General features: G+C 51.3%; 1 protein-coding gene across 4 annotated transcripts in view; it reads right to left on the bottom strand.

Annotated features, from left to right (window-relative positions):
- Positions 1-24,538, bottom strand: part of KCNQ1 (potassium voltage-gated channel subfamily Q member 1) — a 365,808-nt gene that overhangs the window by 237,914 nt on the left and 103,356 nt on the right. For all 4 annotated transcript variants that reach the window (XM_043923794.1, XM_043923785.1, XM_043923807.1 and 1 more), the window contains exons 7-10: positions 24,155-24,265; positions 23,797-23,892; positions 21,831-21,953; positions 20,075-20,219 (exon numbers count right to left, since the gene is read on the bottom strand). In XM_043923794.1, coding sequence (XP_043779729.1) covers positions 20,075-20,219; positions 21,831-21,953; positions 23,797-23,892; positions 24,155-24,265 — 475 coding nt within the window. The remainder of the gene's footprint in view (positions 1-20,074; positions 20,220-21,830; positions 21,954-23,796; positions 23,893-24,154; positions 24,266-24,538) is intronic.

Here is a 24,538-nt window from a genome sequence, read left to right as displayed (position 1 = left end):
AAAACTAAGGTCATAGCATCCAGTCCCATCACTTCATTGCAAATAGATGGGAAAAAAGTAGAAACTGTGACAGACTATTTTCTCAGGCTCCAAAATCACTGCAGAAGGTGATTGCAGCCACCAAAGTAAGAGACTTTTGCTCCTTGGAAGGAAAGCTGTGACCAACCTAGACAGTGTATGAAAAAGCAGAGACATCACTTTGCCGACAAAGGTCTGTCTAGTCAAAGCTATGGTTTTTCCAGTAGTCATGTTTGGATGTAAGAGTTGGACCATAAATAAGGCTGAGTGCCAAAGAATTGATGCTTCTGAACTGTGGTGTTAGAGAAGACTCTTGAGAATTCCTTGGACAGCAAGGAGATCAAACCAGTCAGTCCTGAAGGGGAATCAACCCTGAATATTCACTGGAAGGACTGATGCTGAAGCTGAAACTCCAATATTTTGGCCTCTTGATGCGGAGAGCCAACTCACTGGAAAAGACCCTGATGGCTGAAAGACTGAAGGCAGGAGGAGAAGTGGGCAACAGAGAGTGAGATGGTTAGATGGCATCTCCTTGAGTAATCCCCAGGAGATGGTGAAGGGCAGGGAAGCCTGGCGTGCTGCAGCTGATGGGGTCGCAGAGCTGGACATGACTTAGCAACGGGACAACAGCAACAATAACGAGGCGGAAATAGCACAGATGTCCCTCCGCTGGGGAGCGGACAAACAGAACGTGTTCTGTCCATACAGGGGAGTACTTTTTAGCATAAAAAGGACTGAAATACTTGTATGTGCTGTGATTTGGATGAACCTCAAAAATATGCCTGAGGAAGCCAGAAAATAAAAGATTACATTTTATACGATCCCATTTATATGAATTGTCCAAAGCAGGCAAATCTATGGAGACTACTGGCAAGTTGCTGGGGGTTGGGAGCAGGAATAGGGATTAACTCTAAACTGGCACGATGGGTTTACAGTGGGCTGGGAGATGCTCTAACCCTAGACTGTGGAGATTGACGGCACAAGTCAGTAAATTACTAAAGTCACACCCAAAATTAGTGAATTCTATAGTAGGAAAATCAAACATCAATAAAGCATTTAAATGCTGGAAAGGATGTGGAGAAAAGGGAACCCTCCTGTACTGTTAGCGGGAATGTTAACTGATAAAGCCACTGTGGAAGACAGCATGAAGATTCCTTAACAAACAAGGAATATATCTACCGTATGACCCAGCAATCCCACTACTGCATATATAACCTAAGAAAGCCACAATTCTAAAAGACACATGTACCCCAATGTTCATTGCAGCAATATTTACAGTAGCAAAGACATGGAAGTAACCTAGATGTCCATCAACAGATGAATGGATAAAGAAGATGTGGTATGTATATACAGTGAAATATTACACAGCCATAAGGAGGAACAAATGTGTCATTCAGAGTGAGGTCGATGAACTTACAGCCTCTCATACATACTGAAGTAAGTCAGAAAGAGAAAAACAAGTATCATATAGTAACACATGTATGTGGAATCTAGAAAGATGTACTGATGAACCTAGTAGAGAACAGACTTGTTGATACAGCAAGAGAAGGTGAGGGTGGGATGAACTGAGGACGTAACATTGGTATATATACTATCAATCACGTGTAAAATAGATAGTGGGACATTGGTATATAACACCGGTGGCCCAGCCTGGCATTCTGTGATGACCTAGAGGGTTGGGATGGGGGAAGCGGGGCTCTCTATATGTATGTGTGTGTGTGTGTGTGTGATTATGGCTGATTTGCGTGTTATACGGCAGAAACGAACACAACATTGTAAAGCAATTTTCTACCAATTAAAAAAAGAAAGCTGGAAAAGAAAAAAAAAACAAGTTTAAAAAAATGTACCCAACTAATTTTCAAATGAGTAGCAACCACACTGAAAAGAGAAGGGGGGAGAGGAGAAATCACTCATCCTATGTATTTGAAACTAGGAGAGTGTTAGTTGCTCAGCTGTGTCCAGCTCTATGCGACCCTACGGACTGTAGCCCATCAGGCTCCCCTGTCCTCTAAGGGATTTTCCTGACCCAGGGATCGAACCCAGGTCTCTTGCATTGCAGGCAGATTCTTTACCCTCTGAGTCACCAGGGGAGCCCATATTTGAAACTACAGTATTTCACTATATACCCCTAATCTTGAGTAGGGTGACGTGGACAGTTACAAACAGATCCTGGACGCGTGTCAGTAGTTTTGATTTTGTAGTGATGAGGGCAGAGAATTAAGAACGAGTTTCAGATACACTGGAGACTGAGCAACAAGTCTGCGTGTGGTTGTGGTGGGGAGCCAGGCAGCTCACTGTGGACAGAGGGTCTTGCAAACAAGGAAGGAGCCAGTATCGACAGAGAAGAATTAGACCCACTGGTTGGGACTCCAGATTTCTACAGCATGCACATGCTTCTGTGTGTGCCTGTGTGTGTATGCATCTGTGTAAGTACGCATGACTGTGTGCACAAAGGGCCTAGAGGAAAAGACATGTAATCGCATACGAAGCGCCGTTGGTTTCTAGTGATTTCATTCTCCATGAAAAGCAACCAGGGCTCCTGGGAAAACTGATGTCAGGGCTGGGGAAGAGCCCAAATCGTGTTACACCAGAGCTTAAAGAACTGCTGAAAACAGACCAACAACAGAACATGTGTCACAAGGACACAGATATCAGCTTGAAGGGTCTTCCACTGGGCAAATCTGGGACAATTTGAATATCAAAATGATGAAGGACAGTAAAGGATCATAATATTAATCCATAAGCCCATGGATATACACAATCAATCAACAGAAATAAATCAGTGGAAGAGGAAAGAGTTTCCTTCTTACAGGAGCATGTTGAAATAGTTTTTCTTGGAACACTATTCTAGTGAGACGGTATTTTTCCTTTTAGTACTTCCGAGGAAGAGGCGGTGGGGTTAGCAAATCAGCATGTTGCAGTCACTGTAATAAAGTCTGGTTTAGAAAAGACTTTAAATCTGGGAGGCATTTTTTGATAAGGTGCCGGATTATTTGCCTAACCTCAAAGTATGCAAAAATGTCCGTGTCATAGAAGACAGAAACTGGAAATGGTCTACATGAAAGGAGGCTAAAGAGGCGTTGGTTAGATAGCTTCACCGACTCGGTGATGAGCTGTAACAAACACTGGGCAATGGTGGAGGGCAGGGAAGGCCGGCACGCGGCAGCTTACGGGGTCACAGAGGGTCCCACACGACCTAGAGACCGAGCAGCCACAGCAACGAGACATGGAGAACCGAAGGGTCTGGATCCGGCCTTGGAGGTAAGAAAGCCACTGATACCAAGGATGCTGTCACATCCTCTGACAAAGCCAGGAGACAGGTGGTACACTGGGTAAGGACCGGATCAACCTTTCATTGCAGGCTTTGATGGCCATGCTAGAGTTTTAACAGCGGTCATTTTTGGTTTTTGTTTTTTCAGAAATACACGGCACAGTGTTTAGGAGCATATGGGTGTAGAGTATGCAACCTACTCTCAGTTCAGAAAAAAACGTGCTGTGAATATACATATAGAAGGGGGTGCTAATGGTCCAGTAAGTGGGCAAATGCCAGCAATCGGTGAATCACATCTTAGTGCATGGTCTGTGCATGTTTTCTATCTCATTGTTAATCTTACAGTTTTTCTGTAATTAACAATCACTTCCGAAAATCACTTTCAATCACAATTGAAAAAAAACCCAAACTCTGAGGCATCCCAGTGGTTTTCACTGTGCAGTTTTGCAACACCCCTCCCCCAAGGGGGCATTTAGCAAGATCTAGACTTTCCAGTTGTCATAACCTAGGGACGCTGCTAAACATCCCACAACGTTAGCCCCCCTCCACAAAGAATGATCAGCTCCAAATACCAACAGCGCCTCGACAGAGAAACCCTGCCTCACTCGGCTGACGCGATGGAAGATTGCGCTGCCAATGACGGCTGCCAGGTGCCGGAGTGGCCCTGAGGAAGGTGGGCTGGCAGTCCCCTCTGAAATGAGACACATACCCAATAATACGGGTGTCACGGGCCAAGTCATGTGCCCAGATTTGAGATGCTCACGCTCTAAAAGTCAGCACCTTAGAATGTGACCGTATTTGGAGACAAGGCCTCTAAGGAGGCGATTAAGTTAAATGAGGCTGTTAAATGAGGTGATTAAATGAGACTGGTGTCCTTTTAAGAGGTTTGGACATACAGACACCGGAGACATGCCGACACAGAGGAAAGACCACGCAAGGTCATGGCAAGAAGGCCGCCGTCTCCAAGGACAGAGCGCCCAAGAGAAATCAACCCTACCGACCCCTTGACTTCCAGCCTCTGGGACACTCAAACTTCCACTGCTTCAGCCACCTCGTCGGTCATGTTCTGTTACGGCAGTCTCAGAAAAGTAACTCATCCTGGGAATTATCATGGATAGTAGCCCTCCCTTATTCATCAGGAACACCTTCTAAGGTCCCCAGTGGATGCCTGAAACTGAGGATAGTACCAAACCCTGTATGTTTTCTCTTATACACATACAACCTAAAGTTTATATATATATAATTGAACTATAGTTGATTTATAGTATTGTGTTAGTTTCAGGCATACAGAGAAGTGATTCAGTCATATACGGAATATACAAATCCATTATATACAAATTATATACAAATATAAATTTACAAAGTTTTACAAATTTACAAATATAAATGTACAAGTTATATACAAATATAAAACGTGTTTGCTCTCTTTTTCAGATTCTTTTCCGTTATACGTTATTGTAGGATACTGAGCCTCATCCCCTGTTCTATACAGTAAATCCTGCTGCATCTGCCTCACATACAGTGGTGTGTGAGTCCCGTACTCCTGATTTACCCTTCCTCCTTTCCCCTTGGTAACCACAGGTTTGTTCTCTATGGCTGTGAGTCTGTTTCTCTTTTGTAAATAAGTTGGTTTGCACCATTTTCTGGATGCCACACATAAGTGATGTAGTATCTGTCTTTCTCTGAGTTACTTCACTTAGCACGATAATCTCTAAGTTCACGCATGTTGCCACAAATAGCTTTATTTCTTTTTACGGCTCTGCAATATTGCATCATGTATACATTCCACGTCTTTATCTACTCATGTGTTGATGGACCCTTAGGCCGCTTCCATATCCTGGCTGTTGTAAACAGTGCTGCCATGACCATTGGGGTGCGTGTATCTTCTCAAATTATGGTTGTCTCTGGATATATGCCCAGGAGGGGGATTACTGAATCATATGCTAACCCTATTTTTAGTTTTTTATTAAGGGATCTCCATACTAAATATAATAAATCTTATATTTAAATTATATCATAATTTAGATTAAGTTTGATGTATAAATTAAGCACAGTAACAGATCAACAATAATATAGAATAGCAATATACTGTAATGAAAGTTATGTGAATGTGGCCTCTCTCAAAATATTTCGTTGTACAAATGTAATGCCTTTTCCATCTTAAGCACATATCACGCACTGCGACTGTAAGTTGCAGTTTGAGGTGTGACAGCAAAATTAGCACAAAATTCTTTCTCCTTCATTCTGTCATGGATAGAAGATTTGTTCTCAGCACAGAGCTTAGCAGTCTCAGCATACAATTTTTTTTTCTTTCCTTAAAAAGTTGAAAACTTTCACCTTTTTGCTTAAAGGAAACACTTTATGGTTTCTCTTTAGGACATCAAACTGCCAGCGTTGCTCCTTTGGTTTCGGGAGCCATTATGAAATAAAAATAGGGTCACCTGGCAACTGCACGGAGGTCCATCTGATAACCAAGAGAGCTACTAAGTCACCAAAGGGCAGGACGCGTTGGACAAAGGGGTGATTCACACCCTGGGGGGACAGGGCGGGATGGGATGAGACTTCATCATGCTTCTGAGACGGGCACACAGTCTTATGGATTGCTTATTTCTGGAAAACTTATGGATCGTTTATTTCTGGAAATTTCCATTTAATATTTTTGGACCATGGTTGACCACGGGTAACTGGGACTGTGGGAAGCAAAACCACAGATGATGGGGGCTACTGTACTCGTGTGTAGGGAAGAGGGGCTCAAGGGAGGTTTTTAGAAAATCTGCCAAAACCTGATGCAAAATGGATTCTCAGCAACAGGGAACACTGTGGCATGTACATACCAAGGGGAATAAAGGAGAGATTTAAATTTTATTTTTTACTTTTTGGCTGTGTGGCAGGTGGGATCTTAGTTCCCCAAACAGGGATTGAACCCACATCCCCCTGCATCAGAAGCATGGAATCTTAACCACTGGACTACCAGGGAAATCCTGAGGTTTAAATTTTGGAATGAACTGTTCTAGCATCTTTGGAGGGAGTCTTATCATGTTACTGAATGGGAAAGATACAGAAAAGCATATATGATACAATCCCATGTGTTTGGAAATCCATGATAAACCCCTTTTAAATCATGTATACTTAGTTCATTGTATATTATGAGCACTGGGAAAAACATGAGAATAAATCTTAGATTGTTAACATAGTTCATAGAAGTAAGGTAACCAAGCAAACATGCAAAAGAAAGGACTGCAGAAAACATACATTAAAGGAGACCAAACCAGTCAATCCTAGAGGAAATCAGCCCTGAATATTCATTGAAAGGGCTGATGCTGAAGCTGAAACTCCAATAGTTTGGCCACCTGATGCGAAGAGCTGACACAATGGAAAAGACCCTGATTCTGGGAAAGATTGAGGGCAGGAGGAGAAGGGGGCAACAGAGGATGAAATTGGTTGGCATCACCAACTCAATGGACATGAGTTTGAACAAACTCTGGGAGACAGTGAAGGACAGGGAAGGCTGGCGTGTTGCAGTCCATGGGGTCCCAGAGTCAGACACAACTTAGCGACTGAACAATAGGACACATCTGTAGAGTTATAGGTGTATCATAAAGTAATAAAACTGAGAAAGCGAAAAGAGAAAAGATCAGCCCTGGGACCCGTGGCATGAGGAGCTGAGTGGAAGGCAGGGAAAGGGGAGGGGGGTCGGAGCAGAGGCCAGAGACCCCAGCCTGCTGGCTCCATGCCGGCGCTGGGGGGCACCTGTGTGTCTTTGCTCCTTGGGTCATCACAGCACTCCTGGGCACAGCCCTGTCAGGACCCTGAGTTCGTGGATACAGAGACGGAGCACAGAGAAGGCGGTGGCTGAGCTGGGCTTTGGCCCAGGAAGGGTGGTTCTCAGACGGCTCCCAGCCACTCCGTGAATATGCCACCTGACTTTTGAAAACATAATTGTGAAGGCAGGATTCACCATTTCAGAATTTGGCAAATGTGTTAAGATTAAAAAATAAAAATAAGGAAGGTTGCAGCAGATCTGAATGACACGATGAGTAAGTATATACGTACGTGTCTGTGTTTGTATGGGAGAAGGAAATGGCAGCCCACTCCAGTGTTCTTGCCTGGAGAATCCCAGGGACAGAGGGGCCTGGTGGGCTGCCGTCTATGGGGTCGCACAGAGTCGGACATGACTGAAGTGACTTAGCAGCAGCAGCCGCAGCTGTGTATGTGTGTGTGTATGTGGTATTATCCATCTCTGTGTACACTTTATTTGTGTGTACAAATAAATATGTTATGTCCTACAAGTAGAAAATGTACTTTCTTAACTTAGGTCCATGGGACACTTACAAAAGCAATGATTTTGTTTTTGTACTTGGACAGAAAGAAAATCTTCATGAAAAAAAGTAGAGATTTCACAGGCCACATCCTCTCACTGTAAGCCTGGTTAAAATGGAAATAAATAACAGTAATAAAAAATGTACTGCTTAAAAATTAAGAAAACATTTCTTAAAAGAACACTAGATTAAAGAGAAAATCAAAACATAAAAACTACCAAGAAAGCAATGAAAAGGAACATATTGCACAGTAAGATCTATGTGCCATAACTAATGCTGTAACCAGAGGAAAATTTATAACCTTTAAAATGCTTCTTAAAAGGAAAGACTAATTAACCATACTGTTACTCCCAATTAAGTTAAACAGTAATAAGGTTAACCAGGAAGGGGGAATTAATAGACAGAAAAGCCCCAACTGGTGAAGTAGAAAACAAAAGTAGCAAAAAAGGTAGCTTTCTGATAATGAGTATAATAAATAAGACAGACAACTCTCTCGTGAATTTGATGAAGGAAAAAGGACAAAACCATAAAAGCCCAGGCAAGGGAAAAGAGATGAGAGATACAGAAGACATAAAATCACTAAAAGAGACAAATAGTTGTTACCAAATGGCAACATAAATCCTCGAGGAGTTAAATAGCAATGAATAAATTACCCCAAAAGATGCAGTAAATTTATTTAGAACAAATTACCATAAAACAGACTAGGAGGAGACTAAAGATCTCCTTTAAAACATGGCTTTACAACCAGATAGTTTTACAACTTAATTCCAATATTCAACCTTTAAAGAGAAGATAATTGCAAAGCTCTTCAAACTGTTCCAGAACACAGAAAAAAGTAGACAGTTACCTTTTGTAAAACATCATATTTACACACACTTGATGGCAGATTTCCTGCACGTCTGAACCTGAGCCCCTCTTATTTCTGGGGTCAGATGTCAGGGAGGTCTCTCGCCAGGACTGAGAATAGAGTTTCATGGTTTCAGTGGGTGTTTAACAGACACACGATACTTTTTTTATGCAGACATCAACCGAAGATAGGCCTGTGATTTGCTGTCTTTTGCTATTTAACAATTGCAGAAATCAGTATTGTGGAAATGGATCATTTTGTAAATGTGTAATATCAGTGTAGAATAAAATTCTGTAAGGGTTTGAAGGGTATATGTGTTTTTCATTTCATTGAAATTATCTTGTCTCCATAGAGGTTGTAGTAACTTAACCTTCCAACATCAATAACTGAGGTGGAGGCTGTCCCGGTACATTCACCCATAAAGTATTATCAACTCTTTGATGTTTAATAATCAGAGAAGCTAAAAATTCCATTGCTGCTTTAATTTGCATTTCTTGTAAGTGAGGTTCTGAGCATCTTTTCATCATTAAGAATGACTGGTATTTTCTTTTCTGAGAACTGTTTTTGTATCTTTTGTCTTCATGATTTATAAGAGCTTCTTAATATATTGAAATGCGCCCTATGTTTATGATATGAGTGGCAACTATTTTCCTCAAGATATAATTTTTAAAAATTATTTTTGGGGACTTCCCTGGTGGTCGAGTGGTGAAGAATCTACCTTCCAGGGCAGGAGACGTAGGCTTGATCCTTGGTCAGGGACCTCACGGAAGCAGAGAGATTCAGAAGAGGGGGCGAGAATACACAGAAAAGCTGTACGAAAAAGGTCTCAATGACCCAGGTAACCACGATGGTGTGCTCACTCACCCAGAGCCAGACATCCTGGAGCGTGAAGTCAGGTGGGCCTTGGGAAGCATCACTATGAACAAAGCTAGCGGGGGTGATGGAATTCCTAAAAGATGATGCTGTTAAAGCGCTGTACTCAATATGTCAGCAAACTTGGAAAACTCAGCAGTGACCACAGGACTGGAAAAGGTCAGTTTTCATTTCAATCCTGAAAAAGGGCAATGCCAAAGAATGTTCAAACTACCATACAATTGCACTCATTTCACACACTAGCAAGGTAATGCTCAAAATACTCTAGGCTTCAGCAGTGTGTGGACCAGGAACTTCCAGGTGTGCAAGCTGGATTTAGAAAAGGCAGAAGAATCAGAGATCAAATTGCCGACATTTGTTGGATCACAGAGAAAGCAAGGGAATTCCAGAAAAACACCTACTTCTGTTTCATTGACTATGCAAAAGTCTTTGACAAAATGGATCACAGCAAACTGGAAAATTCTTAAAGAGATGAGAATACTAGACCACCTTATCTGTCTCCTGAGAAACCTATATGCAGGCCAAGAAGCAACGGTTAGAACTGTACATGGAACAACTGACTGATTCAGAATTGGGAAAGGAATATAAGGCTGCATATTGTCACCCTGCTTATTTAACTTATGTGCAAAGTATATCATGTGAAATGCTGAGCTGGCTAGGTCATAAGCTGAAATCAAGATTGCTGGGAGGAGTAGCAACAACCACAGATACACAGATGATACCACTCTAATGGCAGAAAATGAAGAAGAACTAAAGAGCCTCTTGATGAGGGTGAAAGAGGAGTGTGAAAAACTGGCTTAAAACTCAACATCCTAAAGACAAAGATCATGGTATCTGGTCCCTTCACTTCATGGCAAATAGGAGAAAAAGTGGAAGCAGTGATAAACTTTATTTTCTTGGGCTCCAGAATCATGGTGGGTGGTGACTGCAGCCTTCAAAGAAAAAGACACTTGCTCCTTGGAAGGAAAGCTATGACTAACATAGACAGCATATTAAAAAGCAGAGACATCACTTTGCTGACAAAGGTCTGTATAGTCAAAGCTATGGTTTTCCAAGTAGTCATGTATGGATGAGAGAGTTGGACCATAAGAAAGGTTGAGCACCAAAGAATTGATGCTTTCAAATTGTGGTGTTGGAAAAGACTCTTGAGAATCTCTTGGACTGCAAGGAGACCAAACCAGTTCATCCTAAAAGAAATCAACCCCGAATATTAATTGGAAGGACTGATGCTGAAGCTGAAAATCCGGTACTTTGGCCATGTGATGTGAAGAGCCAACTCATTGGAAAAGACCCTGATGCTGGGAGAGACTGAAGGCAGAAGGTGAAGGGGCGGCAGAGGATGGGATGGCTGGATGGCATCACCGACTCAATGGACGTGAATTTGAGCAGACTCCAGGAAACAGTGAAGGACAGGGGAGCCTGGTGTGCTGCAGTCCACAGGGTCGCAAAGAGTCAGACAGGATTTAGTGACTGAACGACAGCACGGAATTAAGATCCCAACGCGGCGGAGCAACTAAGCTTGCGTGCTACAACTACTGAGCCCGTGGGCTGCAACTGAGCCCTGAAATCGCCAAAGAAATATTTTTTAAAAAATTACTTTTGGTATTTTTCTGCTAAGACAAGTATATTTTCTATATTTTTTCATTAAATTGTAATTGACATACAATAAACTGCATGTTTAATGTATGCAATTTAGTAATTTTTGACATTCGATGAAACCACTCAATACTCGGTGTGTTGAACACAGTCATCACCCTTCAGAAGCTGCCTTGTACCCGCCTCCTCCCAGCAAGGTCCCCATCCCCCCACCCCATCCCAGAGCAACCACAGATCTTTTTGTCACACTGGATTTGTCTGCATTTTCTGGAGTTTTATATAAATTTGAGACAGCATGTGCTCTTTTCTGGTCTGGCTTCTTTTACTCATCATCATTATTTTGATGTTCATCTAAGCTGCTGCTTCTTATTTTTGAGTAGTATTCCACAGTATGGATATTCTAAAACCTAAATTATCCAAATGTTGATGGGCTCTGTGGTGTTTTCCATTTATCATAAGACAGCTATGAACATTCAATGTGTAAGTGCCAGTTTGTGCATCTGCTCTTATTTCTCCTGGACAAATACCTAGGAACAGAATGTCTGGATAACATGACGGGCCTGTATTTCACATTTTGGGAAATGGCCAAACTGTCTTCCAAAGCAGCTACACCATTCTGCATCTCACTAGGAGAGTTTAAGAGTTCTGCCTCTCTACCAACCCTTGGTATGGTCAGTCTTCTTAATCTAGCCAATATACTAATGTGCAGTAGTATCTCACTGTGGTTTTAATTTGCATTTCCCTAATAGTTGCCCAGATGACAAAAATCTGCCTGCAATGCAGGAGATCCGGATTTGATCCCTGGGTCGGGAAGATCCCCTGGAGGAGGAAATGGGTACCCACTCCAATACTCTTGCCAGGAGAATTCCATGGACAGAGGAGCCTGGCGGGCTACAGTCCATGAGGGTCACAAGAGTCAAATAGGACTGAGCGACTAACAATTTCACTTTTAATAATTTAATGGGGGCTTCCCAGGTGGCGCCAGTGGTAAAGAATCTGCCTGCCGATGCAGGAGACACAAGAGATGCAGGTTTGATCCCTGGGTTGGGAAGATGCCCTGGAGAAGGAAATGGCAGCCTGCTCCAGTATTCCTGGGCTTCTCTGGTGGTTCAGATGAATCTTCTTGCAGTGCAGGAGATCTGGGTTCCATCCCTGGTCGGGAAGATCCCTTGGAGGAGGGAACGGCAACCCACCCCAGTACTCTTGCCTGGAGAATCCCATGGACTGAGGAACCTGGTGGGCTACAGTCTGTGGGATCACAGAGTCGGACACGACTGTGTGACTAACAACCAGTGTTGTTTCCTGGGAGATCCCACGGACAGAGGAGCTAGGCAGTCTGTGGGGTCTCAAAGAGTCGGATGCGTCTGAACAGCTGAGCACAATAATGATGCTGAGTATCTTTTTATATGCTTGCCTATAAATCTCCTTTGATGAAGTTTCTGTTCAAAGCTTTTGCCAATTTTTATTTGTTGTCACTATACAGTCATAGGGCTTCCCTGATAGCTCAGTTGGTAAAGAATCTGCATGCAATGCAGGAGACCCTGGTTTGATTCCTGGGTTGGGAAGATCCACTGGAGAAGGGATAGGCTACCCACTCCAGTATTCTTGGGCTTCCCTTGTGACTCAGCTGGTAAATCCATCTGCAATGTGGGAGACCTGGGTTTGATCCCTGGGTCAGGAAGATCCCCAGGAGAAGGGAAAGACTGCCCACTCCAGTATCCTGACCTGGAGAATCCCGTGGACTGTGTAGTCCTTGGGGTCGCAAAGAGTCGGACAGGACTGAGCAACTTTCACTTCATACAGTCCTAAGTGTCGCTCATATATTTTGGATACAAGACCTTTAATAGATGTATGGTTTGAAAATACTTCCTCCCAATTTCTGGTGTGTCTTTTCATTCTCTTAGTAGTGTCTTTCAAAGCAAAGGTTGTAATTTTGTTAAGTTCAATTAATTTGTTCCAATGATGGCTTTTGTTTTTGGTGCCATGTCTAAGAAATCTTTAACTCAAAGTCACAAAGATTTTTTTCCCTTATGTTTTATTCTGTATTTTCAGACTTTACATTTAGGTCTATGACAGACTGTGAGTTAATTTTTATATATGAGATGAGATGTAGATCCAGGTTCATTCGTTTGGCAGATGCATATCCTGTTGTTCCAACCCTGTTTGTTGGAATGACTATCCTTTCTCTACCAAACTGGCCTTGTATCTTGGTCAAAAGTCTGCTGTCTATAAATGTGCAGGCTTCTCTGGGTTGCCGAGGCTGTTCTGTTGGCCTGTTTGCTTATCTTGATGCAAGCACACTGCTGGTGCAGTGCTTCGGCTTTCTTCATTTTCAAAGTTGTTTTTGTGTTCTAGGTCACATGCAGTGTATTTCCATATGAATTTCAGAATCAGTTTTGTTCATTTCTGTAGTGAGCTTGGAACTCTTCCCCAGTTTTTAATTTTCCAGAAAATGCTGTCTAGAATTGATTTTATTTTTTCTTAAATGTTTGGCAGGATTCAGCAGTAAAGCCACGTGGTCCTGGAGAATGTCTGGGGGGACATTTTCAACTATAACTTTGATTTTATCAGCAGGCAGAGAACTCTTTGGGTTATCTATCTTGGGTAGTTTACATCTTTCAAGACACTTTCCCATGTCATCTGAGTTGCTGAACTTAAAGACTGGTCCCTTATGATCCTCCTCACATCCATAGACTCTGTACCGAATCTTGTAGTTCTGACACTTGGTGTATGCTCTTTTGCTCCAGATATTTCTGGGTAGAGGGTTATCAACTGTTTTGATTTTCTTTTTAAAAAATCATATTTTTGTTTCATTATATACACATTTTTGTTTTTGTGTGTTCCATTGCATTTGCTTTTGCTCTGACCTTTATCATTTTCTTGTTTCTGCTTCTTTGGGGCTGAGTTTGTTACTCTTCTCCTGGTTGCTTGCGGCGGAAGTGGAGGCTGGCTGGGCCCTGCTCTTTTCTGGCACACGTGTTGGTGCTGCCCTTAACAGAACCTACATATTCTGATACGCCGTACTTTTTTTTTTCATCAAGTTGAAAATATTTTCTAGTTTTCATTTGGATTTCTTCTCTGGTCCTGTGCTATTTGAAGCATGTTATTTAGTTTCCAGATATGTGAGGATTTTCCAGAGGTCTCTTTATTATTGATTTTCAATTTAATTCTGCTGTGGTCAGAGGACACACTGTATATATCACTTGAGTCATTTTAAACGGATTGGGACTCGTCCTGTGGCTCAGAACCTGCTTCTATCTCGGTAAACGTTCTGTGCGCCCTCGGAAACAGTGTGTGCTCTGCTGCTGCTAGAAGGATTGTTCGGAGTGTTCACTGGGCCACCTTGGTTGAAAGTATTGTTCTGAGCTCCATCCGATGGCTCAGCAGGTAAGAATTCTCCTGCAATGCAGGAGACGCAGGAAACACGGGTTCAATCCCTGGGTCGGGAAGATCCCCTCAATGAGGAAATGGCAACCCACTCCAGTGTTCTTGCCTGAAAAATCCCATGGACAGAGGAGCCTGGCGGGCTGCCGTCCATGGGGTCGCAAAGAGCTGGACATGACTGAACAGACACACACACTTATCCTTACTGCTTTTCTGTCTACTTGTTCTATCAGCTTCTAAGACAGCTGTATTAAAATCCCCAGTTCTAATCCTGGATTTGTTTCTTTCGCCTTTTGTATATCATTCATTAGTTTCTCCCTTTTGGCTACTGGACTTAAAGTCATATTTACATATGCTGTACCATCATATAAATCAGTAGTCATCGTTAAATACTTTGTAGATTATAGGATCTGATACAGAGTGTCTTTGTTCTTATTTTCCTAAATATGCTCTAATTGGGGATTTTATTTCTTCTTTGTCAGAGTTTAAAAGCCAGCAACACCACCAATCAAAATGGTAAATTGCTGAATCCAATTTCAGCAAAATCAGAAACTCGTCAGGGAATCCCTGCCCACTGTATTTCCGAATCACACTGCAGACCCTTCCAAAGACAGACCATCAGGAGCACAAAACCACATGTGAGTGGACAGAGCAAAAAACCCCTTCTACAAGAATTTAAAGCGATACTTGGAAATGATCATATCACAAGCGATAGAAGTAGGAACAATACTGGATAGTGTAGGCGGAACAGGTGTGTCTGTTCTTCAAACTGAGGAGACAGGACATTTGTCCAGAGCTTAGCAGTTGCTCTCTGGGCGCTGAGACAACTGGGGCTTGTTTCTCTTCATTGTTCTCTTGTGTGCATCTCATAGATTCACAAGGAGCATATGCCACATTTTTAATCAGAAAAAAAAAAAAGAAACTCTTGAAGTTTGGGAGTGGACAGCTTTTGGTCATGAAGAGGTGGGCAGTGGTGAGGTGACCTTTGGGTAAAGGGGTCCTGGTGGAAAAGCCTGGCCGTGGTGCAGATGGGGTGCCTCGCAGGGCCAGGGGGCAGAGCGGGCAGATGTGTCAGGGCCAGGTTCTCATGAGACACCCGGGGCATCTGGACAACAGCCCAAGGGGATGGGGATCCTGGGGTGCTGAGCGGGCCTGAGGCAGGTACCCTTGATAACCTGCTCACTGGCTGCCCAGGGCAGATGGCAGAGGGGAAGGCAGTGAGGAAGAGAATGCGAGACCATCTTGGCGAAGCCCTGGGGCTGAGAGGAGGGGCCGGGGGCGAAGGACAACAAGAAGGCTATGGCCCAGGAGGTGAGGACATGCCCACGGGGCCCATCTGGAACCCCCATGCCTACTGCAGGGGTCACAGGCCCACCTGGAACCCCCACATCTACGGCAGGGGTCACAGGCCCATCTGGAACCCCCATGCCTACTGTAGGGGTCACAGGCCCATCTGGAACCCCCATGCCTACTGCAGGGGTCACAGGACCATCTGGAACCCCCACACCTACTGCAGGGGTCACAGGCCCATCCAGATCCCCACATCTATTAGAGGGGTCCCAGGACCCGGCCTGCAAGACCTCATGGGACCCCTTCCCCGTGACCCTGGGGCTGCGCGAGTGATGTGTGGTGACTGGAGCCAGGAGAACACCACACCCTCAGACCAGGACAGACAGGTGGACAACAGGAGGGCACCTGGAATCCGTTCTCGTGCCGAACACGGCAGCTCAGACCAGGTGAGAGCAAGCGGCACGCGGCCAGGGTGTTACAGAAGGAGCACCTTGTTCTCACAGCCATGCTGCTTCCCAGGCCACTGGCTTCGGGGTGACCGGGGCATTGTTACCAGCACACACCCCTGGCCTCCCCATAGCACTGTGATTCAGTATCTGAGGAAGGGGTCTCCAAGTCTGTGTTAAAAGTAGAATTCAAGGGATGCACAGAGGAGCCCCAGCCCAGAGCGTCCCCTCCCAGCCTCCGCCCGCAGGGACACCCTGCCTCTCTCATCAGGAGCAGCCCAGTCCGTCACCAGGAGGACTTCAGTTTCTGGCAAGAAGAGTGAAAGCGTGTCTCTGCAAGTTCCGGAGCAGAGCAACCTTCCTGTGGGCACTGCGGCGCTCCCCTGGCCCCGGGGACGTGTCCTCCCAGGGGACAGGGCAAGTGGGTGGGCCTGCCTCTGACCCACGGGCTGCCCGGGCCGCCCATCTGAATAGCCACAGTGTGGACAGCACGGCCCCCCGGAGGGACGAGGCTGCACCTGAAACCACGCGCCAGGCACCGGCAGCTGAGGCTCCACCTCGAAAAGAGGAACCAAGAGCCAAAGGCGGATGCGGACAAAGCCACACGGAGCCCGGGCAAAGCCTTGCCCCGGCCAGCAGCGGGGAGCGCAGCCATCTGCCGCGGGCTGTCTGCCTAGAGGGCAAGCGGTGCGCGAGCTCAGACTCGCTCTCACAGGGCCCGCCACGCCAGCCGTCTGGGAGACCCCACACCTATACACCCAGCCCACGCAGGTCCTGCTGTGCTTCATGGGGTCGCCTCTCCAGAGCAGCGTCCCCTCAACCAGAGCCCAGAGGAGCCCACCGACACAAAACGTCCACAGTCGCCGCCTCAGCCCACAGCCCCACGAGGAGGCGAGCATCGGAGAGGCCACTGCGAGAAGAATCGGACTCTTCCATCAGCGCAGCTGATGCTGTTCCAGGACGGATAGGGTGGGGTCAGCACGTTCCAGGGGCTCAAAGCTGTGACGTCAGACACGAGGAAGATACAGGATGCTAAGACCAAGCATATGAGACCCTCGCATGAGGACACACAGGAGAGATGGAACAGGTGGAAACTGAGACGCCAGACGGCAGTCCCTGGGGGCACCGCGCCGCGGCAGAGACAGGCCGCACGAGAGGCGGCGAGGCACGCTGCCCGGGAGGGCCGGGCGGACGCTTCCAGGGGAGACCAGAGCAGTCAGGGCAGGCGGCAGTCCGTGACACAGCAGGGCTGAGCTGCCCCGGGATGAAAGACACAGACCCTCAGGGTCAGGGCTCACAGCACCTCGTCGTGAAACTACAAAACACCAAAGTCAAAGAGAAGGCGTTCAAGGTCGTCAGGACAGAGGAAGGGTCACCTGCAGATGACGGTCAGCTCAAGAGGGCACACCAGCTGGGAGCTGGCGCTGGACTTCCTGCCTGTCCAGAGAAAATGCAGATCTCTTGTATCCGACGATGGAGGAGATGACAAAGAGAATATATATATATATATATGTGACTCACTTTGCTGTGTGTCTGGTACAGTGTACATCAACTATGTTTCAATTTTAAGTTTTTTTAAAAATTAAAGAAAATATAGATCTCAACCTGTATTGTTCTAGCAAGCTAGACCATGGTTCAAGAGCAAAGGTAAAATACAGAAATCTCAGACAAGCAGACACCGAGTGGGCCATCGACAGGCGGTCCCAGAAGAGAGCACCGGCCTCAGGAAGAAGGACATGAAACTCCAACCGAGACACAGAAACGGGCCGATCTGCCAGCACACACGAGCCGCCACTGCCAACAGTGAGCCGCCGATGCCGAGGACGGTCTGCAAAGTCAAACCCGAGCACGGCGCAGCAGGCCCCAGAGCAGGCGGGTGCCGGCGTGAGAACCCGTCCGCCCGCTGCTCGCCGCTCAGGCGGCTGGAGGCGAGGGAGGCAGGCAGCAGGCCGGCCTTGGTCAGTACCGGGGGGCGCACACAGCCCCCACACGCGGGAAGCCAAGAGGCTGGACTTGGCGGGTGGGAGACGGCCTGAGTGGGAGCCGCAAACCCCCAGAGCAGGCGAGGTCTCTGTGCGTCGCCGTGGCCCCTCCACAGAGCGGGCACGCAGGCTCCTGCCCTCCACTCTCTGAAATTCTCTGTCTGAAGTCCTTGTGATCAGAGCAGACAGCTCGGTTCACCCAGAGACGTCATGCTGCCCCCAACTCCGCCGATACCTGGGGAGCCCCCGAGGCCACAGGTCCCCCCTCCAGCTGGTTTCTGCCTCCTCTCCTCCTCCCCCCACCGTGATGCCATCACTGCAGGCTCCCAGCTGACCTGCCCCAAAGTCCCACCCAAGGGTGCCGGCCAAGTCCTGCTCACCGCTCCACGGGTGCCACCCCAGGAAGCCCCACGGGGCTGACTGTGGCCACTCCTGCTCTGGGGCCTTCTGCCATCTGGCCCATCCAACACCTGCTGGCTCAGGTCATGACTCAGGCCCAGGGCACCGGCCTGGTCAAGGTCACGGGTGGAAACAGCTCCTGCACGTGTGGGAGCCCTGCAGGAAGGAGGCGGGGGGAAACCACGGGAAACCGCGTCCAGGTCACCGGGCAGAGGAACGGCCAACCCCTGAACACCTCTGTCCTGACGCTCGCCGCGCCCTTCCTCGGCGCTGCAGACGGGGCCGCTGCCGGGGATTAGAGCAGGTTCAACAGGACGCTGGGACCCACAGACCGGCTGTGCCCGGGACCCGGGGTCCCAGAGTCACAGGACGGGAACCCAGAGCAGTGCCAGCCTGAGACAGAGAGCCCTGCCCGCGGTGGGGAGAGGCATGCGGGTGGACGCGGGCAGGTACCGTGGGCAGGGCTGGGGGTGCGTGCCACAGGCAGGCGCCATGTGTGGAGCGGAGAGGTTCAGTTCAAGTCAGGGTCAGGCGTGGGAGTGGGCTGCAGCCTAGTGGGTGGTGCCCAGCGTTGGGAGTGGGGCTGTGGGCCTGTCCCCGTGACGGCGCCAACTCCGGAGGAGCACCCCTGGTCCCACCCCAGGGCTCCCCAGAGCTGCTAGGGCAGCGGGGAGGACCAAGGAGCCTCAAGGACCCCTTGGGTGGGGCCGTTCTGCATCCCCGGGGCCCGGCCGACAGCTCAGGCTCCAGAAATCCGGCAGCTCTGGGCTGGGCGGACTTATCTCATTGGCAGGGAAGGAGAAGGCCCTCCGTGCGGGGGCCTTCGACAGAGGGCGCCTGCCTCCCGGCCCGTGTCCCTCATTAACATTCCGCAGGCGGCATGGAGGACTCCACAACGCCGCGCGGGCTGAATGGACGCCGCATTTCGGGGGCTCCGCGTTCAGCCAACAGTGAGCGCGGCTCCGCCCCGCGCCAACCTGAGCATTAGCATTTGCAGAAAGCCCCCATCTGCGTGGGGACAATGGTCCTGCCCCAGATCCGGATGGCGGGCACAATCATCCTTTGTGCCCATGGCAGCGGGCAGGTGGGCGGCACGTCCCAGGGGCCCGACGGTATGTGAGGAGACCCCGGGCACCCAGGCTGGGTCTTGCACACCCAGCTTCCCAAAGAGGATGCCCACAGACATCCTCAGGGGTGCGGAGGGGCCGTGGCTCCTCCCAGAGCACCTCCCGCCCTCCACCAGCCATGCCCAGACACAGAGGACGCGTCACGGGTCAGCCACCCACAAACCCAGCGGACGGGGCGCCAGGCACCCATCAGCACCACACAGGCTTGGGACCCCCAGCCCCACGCCACCTGGGACAGGGGTCCACGTGAGCCGTGAGCCCCTCCGCTCCGCCAGGCCTGGGCGCCAGGCATGTAGCACGGCCGAGGCAGGGCCTGGCTCCCAGAAACCCAGCGCCCAGGGCAGGGCAGGGCAGGACTTCCACAAGCGACAGGGGCCGCTCTGATGGGGCAGATGTGGCAATACCAGTGGTCCCCAGGATGAGAGCGACTGGTCGGGGGACGCGAGGCCGTCCAGACCCCCCCAAGGCTCAGAGCTGAGGGTGGGCCTGCCCCCACCCCTACCGCGAGCGGGGGCTCCTCACCAGTGTTGTCGTAGCCGTCTACTGAGAAGGGCTCGGGCCTCCGGTCCTCCGACACGGGGTCACAGGTGATGTGGGGGACCGCCAGCATCTTCTCGCCTGGGCTCACCCCATTGTCCTTGTCCAGTTTGAACTTTTTCTTCTTTACCTAGAAAACCGGACGACAGGAAGTGGTCAGGTCCTGGGCGTCCCCTGCCGGGCCCTCTGCTGACACCCAACCACCGGTGGCAACACCCTCGGGGCACCTGCCCAGGCCGGGCATCACTGGCAGGGGGGCTGCGGCGTGGGTGCTGCCAGCGAACCCTGGGAGCTCAGAGCCCCCCGGGGCAGGCGGACAGCAACGAGCAGACAGTAAGCAGACAGGAACACCGCAGGTCAGGGACAATGCGGGCTGTGGCCGGCGGGGGCTCAGAGCCCGGGGAGCGGGCGCACAGACTGAAGGCCGGCAGACGCGTCTCTGTGGTGGTGACCGGGAGGAGGCGAGCCCGCCGGCCATGCTGGGGTCTGGGAGAAGTGTTGGCAGAGGAAACGGTGGGTTGCAGAGGCTTCGCAGGTAGCCAGCGCCTGGGGGACCGCATCTCTCCAGGGCGGTGTGGGCGCAGGCCGGAGGGAGGGCGATGCTGGGCCGGCTGCCCTGTTCTCTTGGGAGTTTCGCCCAGGCCTGCCTCAGCTCCCTTATACTGAGACCCCAAGACCCTCTTCTGTGAGACCCCAAGACCCTCTTCTCTGAGACCCCAGGACCCGCTTCTCTGAGACCCCAAGACCCTCTTCTGTGAGACCCCAGGACCCTTCTGTGAGATCCCAGGACCCTCTTCTGTGAGACCCCAGGACCCTCTTCTCTGAGACCCCAGGACCCTCTTCTCTGAGACCCCAGGACCCTCCTCTCTGAGACCCCAGGACCCTCCTCTCTGAGGCCCCAGGACCCTCTTCTGTGAGGCCCCAGGACCCTCTTCTCTGAGACCCCAGGACCCTCTTCTCTGAGACCCCAGGACCCTCTTCTCTGAGACCCCAGGACCCTCCTCTCTGAGACCCCAGGACCCTCCTCTCTGAGACCCCAGGACCCTCCTCTCTGAGACCCCAGGACCCTCCTCTCTGAGACCCCAGGACCCTCCTCTCTGAGACCCCAGGACCCTCCTCTCTGAGACCCCAGGACCCTCTTCTCTGAGACCCCAGGACCCTCTTCTCTGAGACCCCAGGACCCTCTTCTCTGAGACCCCAGGACCCTCTTCTCTGAGACCCCAGGACCCTCTTCTCTGAGACCCCAGGACCCTCTTCTCTGAGACCCCAGGAGCCTCTTCTGTGAGACCCCAGGACCCTCTTCTCTGAGACCCCAGGACCCTCTTCTGTGAGACCCCAAGACCCTCTTCTCTGAGACCCCAGGACCCTCTTCTCTGAGACCCCAGGACCCTCTTCTCTGAGACCCCAGGACCCTCCTCTCTGAGCCAGGCAGCCACAGCCACTGCAGCGCTAACCTGCCCAGCACAGACAGCCCAAAACCAAGGCCCCGTGGAGAGCCCCCCACCCCAGCAGGGCTGGCCAGAATCCAGCCGGGCCTGTCCCCATCATCCTCCTCTTGACCTTCCCAGTGCTGGCCTTGGCGTGGCCAGTCCCGGGGCCAGACCTGGGCCACCCGGATGGCAGGAGTCCAGCATGGTGCACACTCCTAGTGCCCACGATGATGCGGCTACACTGGACTGAAGGCTCAGGGACAAATCCTGGCCGGGACGTGGCCTCCCCCCAACTGCAACCCGGCGGTTACCATGGCGGACTTCTTGGGCTTGGGGCTGGGGGACAGCAGAGCGTGGTTCCGGGACGGCTTCCGGACATAGATCTTCCAGGTGGAGGAATCCGGGTTCTCCGCTGCGTAGCACCGCCACGCCGTCTGAAACCAGCGGGAGGGGGCGGCTGTTACCTGCGGGCCCCACGAGCTGCAGCCACACTGCCTGCTGGGCCCCGCTGCTGGCTAGGCCTCAGGGTGTCCTGCCCACTAGCCCCTTCCCGAGGCTGGGGGTCCGCCCCCACCTCCCCAGGCGGGGCACACACTCAGACAGCACAAAAGCCTGTGAACCCGCGTCCCTCTGTGTCCAGCCCCGGGGATGCTGCAATGGGGCACTCGCAGGGAGCGCCGAGGGGCAGGGCCTCGGGCCGGCAGAGGCAGGACTGAGTGTCCAGGAGGCAGCATCCCACTGGCGGGGACCCCCAGTTTCTGGGAACCTCCAGACGGCATGTGGGTGAAGGTCTCAGGCCTAGAAACCCCCATGGCAGCTGCCATGTGGGGTAACCTTGAGGAAGGGGGGTGTTGGGGATGACAAGGGCAGCCAGGAGGTCATAGGGCGCTGCTGGCCGTGGGCACCAGGGAGATGCGGGAGGGATGCACTCCTGGGCGGTGATGCCCCTGCGACCGGAGCCGGGTGCCGTGCCCCGGCCCCCCAGGCAGGGCTGGGCTTCCCGCCGCCCCTCATCCCCCTCCAGGCCTCTCCCGCCCCCTGGGAGGCGCGCGGGAGGCTGCACACCCACCCCATGGGAAGTCCGTGAACCCCTTCCTGCAGGGAGGCCATTTGCCGCCTGATTTATGGTCTCCCTGAGAGAGGCTGTGGGGCCATAAAACCAGCTGCAGGGGCCCGAGCCCCCAGCCCGGGGGCCGCTGCCTCCACTTCCTTCCTGTCCAGGGTTAGCGTCCGGCCCCAGACGGTGGTTCCGGACAGGCTCCAGAGGAACAGGGCAGAGGCCTCCGCTGAGCTGCGGCTGCTGCTGCAACCCGGGAAGCCCTTCAGCTCTGGGCGCCCAGGCTGCCCTGCTGGGCACGGGGGCCCATGGCCGGGCTGACAGGAGGTGATGACCCTGCTCCAGGCCCCCGCCCACAGCCCCGGGCCCGCTCCTGCTGCTCCCTGGCTTTGGGTGGCCGCTGACGGACACCTCGTGACTCCACCATCTTCCAGGGGTCCTTGTGCCTAGGCTTCACTGGCACTGAGAGGCCTGCCTGGGGCTCCAGGCTGTTCCTGGGGCCCACGTCCAGGGGCTCAGGGCCGCCTGCCTCTGGGACCTGCCTCTCCCCACTGCTGTCGGGCTTGGAGCCTCGTCACGGAAGCCTGGGGGGAGGGGGGACAAGGGGCCTCAGGGCAGCTGCAGCCCCCACCCCGTCCCCGAAGGCCCAGCGCTCTGAACCCCGGCCCCGTAGGGACGCGGGCCTCTGGGAGGTGAAGGTAGGCCCAGAATGTGGCCCGTGCTCTTGAGTCACCAGGCCCCAGCCGGGAGGACCAAGCCCCGCAGGTGCTCACAGGCAGGCCCTGACTCCCAGAGGGACGGCCCCCTGCTGACCCCGACTTCCCTCCCAGACCTGCCCCCACGCAGACAAGGGTGAGGACACACACCACGGCGGCCACTGCAGCCGGAGGTCCAGAGGAGTGGGCACAGCAGGACTGGCCAGGCTGCGTCCTCGTCCCTCAGCCCGGCCCACAGGACTGGGGGAGCTGGGCTCCCCAGCCCCTTGCCTCCTGCCAGCCAGCATCGTCCCACAGCTCCCGGGACAGGGGTTACACCAGGCGGGCGAGTCTGTGCCCTGGCCCGCTGCCCTTCCACCCTCCAGAGGGTCCATGGGAGAGGGTCCAGCCGCTCTGGGGGCCGAGGGCCGCACCCAGTTCCCCGAGCAGACACAGCATGTGTTCCCTGGGTGATGAAGGTGCACGGATGACCAGACGACAGCGCCAAGGCCATGGGGGCGTTACCTGGATGAGCGAGGCTGCTGCCGGGATCTGCCTGTTGAAGTGCTTCTGCCTCTGCTTCTGCTGGACCTTCAGGGCAAAACCGGAGCCAAGAATCCCCTGCAAGGACAGAAGGCAGGCTCATGCCCTGCAAACGTGGGAGTGGGAGGCAGGCTGGGTGCCCTGGGCCTGGCTCCGCGCTGCGGGCCCTGCAGACCAGGTCAGTGCCTCCAGAGACCCTGCGTGTGGCGAGCAAGCTGGGGAGTCTGAGTGTGCCACCTGTGGGTGTCTGCTCACAGGGCGGTCCCCACCTCCGCCAGCCCCCAGAGCTCAGAGGAGGCTGAGGGGCCGTGCAGACGCCCCACCAACCCGGAGCACCTACCGCCGGGAGTGCAAAGAAAGAGATGGCGAAGACAGAGAAGCAGGAGGCGATGGTCTTCCCCACCCACGTCTGCGGCACCTTGTCCCCGTAGCCGATGGTGGTGACCGTGACCTGCAGACAGGATGAACAGCAGGCGGCGGTCAGCCCCAGGACCTCAGGATGGGCGTCTGTCCAGCTGGAAGCCCCTCCACCTGAGACCTGCGTGTGCAAAGGCCGAGGAGAGAGCTCTGCGCCGATGAGCCAGGCAGCTCAGAGGCCAGAGCCCCAGTCCACAGGGTCTGGTCCCCCAGACTTAACGCTGCAAAGGAAGCAAGTCCACAGCATGTGCGCGGGCGCTCGGCCTGCCCGCGCCACCCCACTCCATGCCCAAGGAGGCCCACCGCC

Source organism: Cervus elaphus, chromosome 2 (assembly GCF_910594005.1).
Source record: "Cervus elaphus chromosome 2, mCerEla1.1, whole genome shotgun sequence".
NCBI lineage: Eukaryota > Metazoa > Chordata > Mammalia > Artiodactyla > Cervidae > Cervus > Cervus elaphus.
The sequence above is the reverse complement of the archived record's forward strand: the minus strand, read 5'-3'. Positions and strand labels throughout refer to the sequence as shown.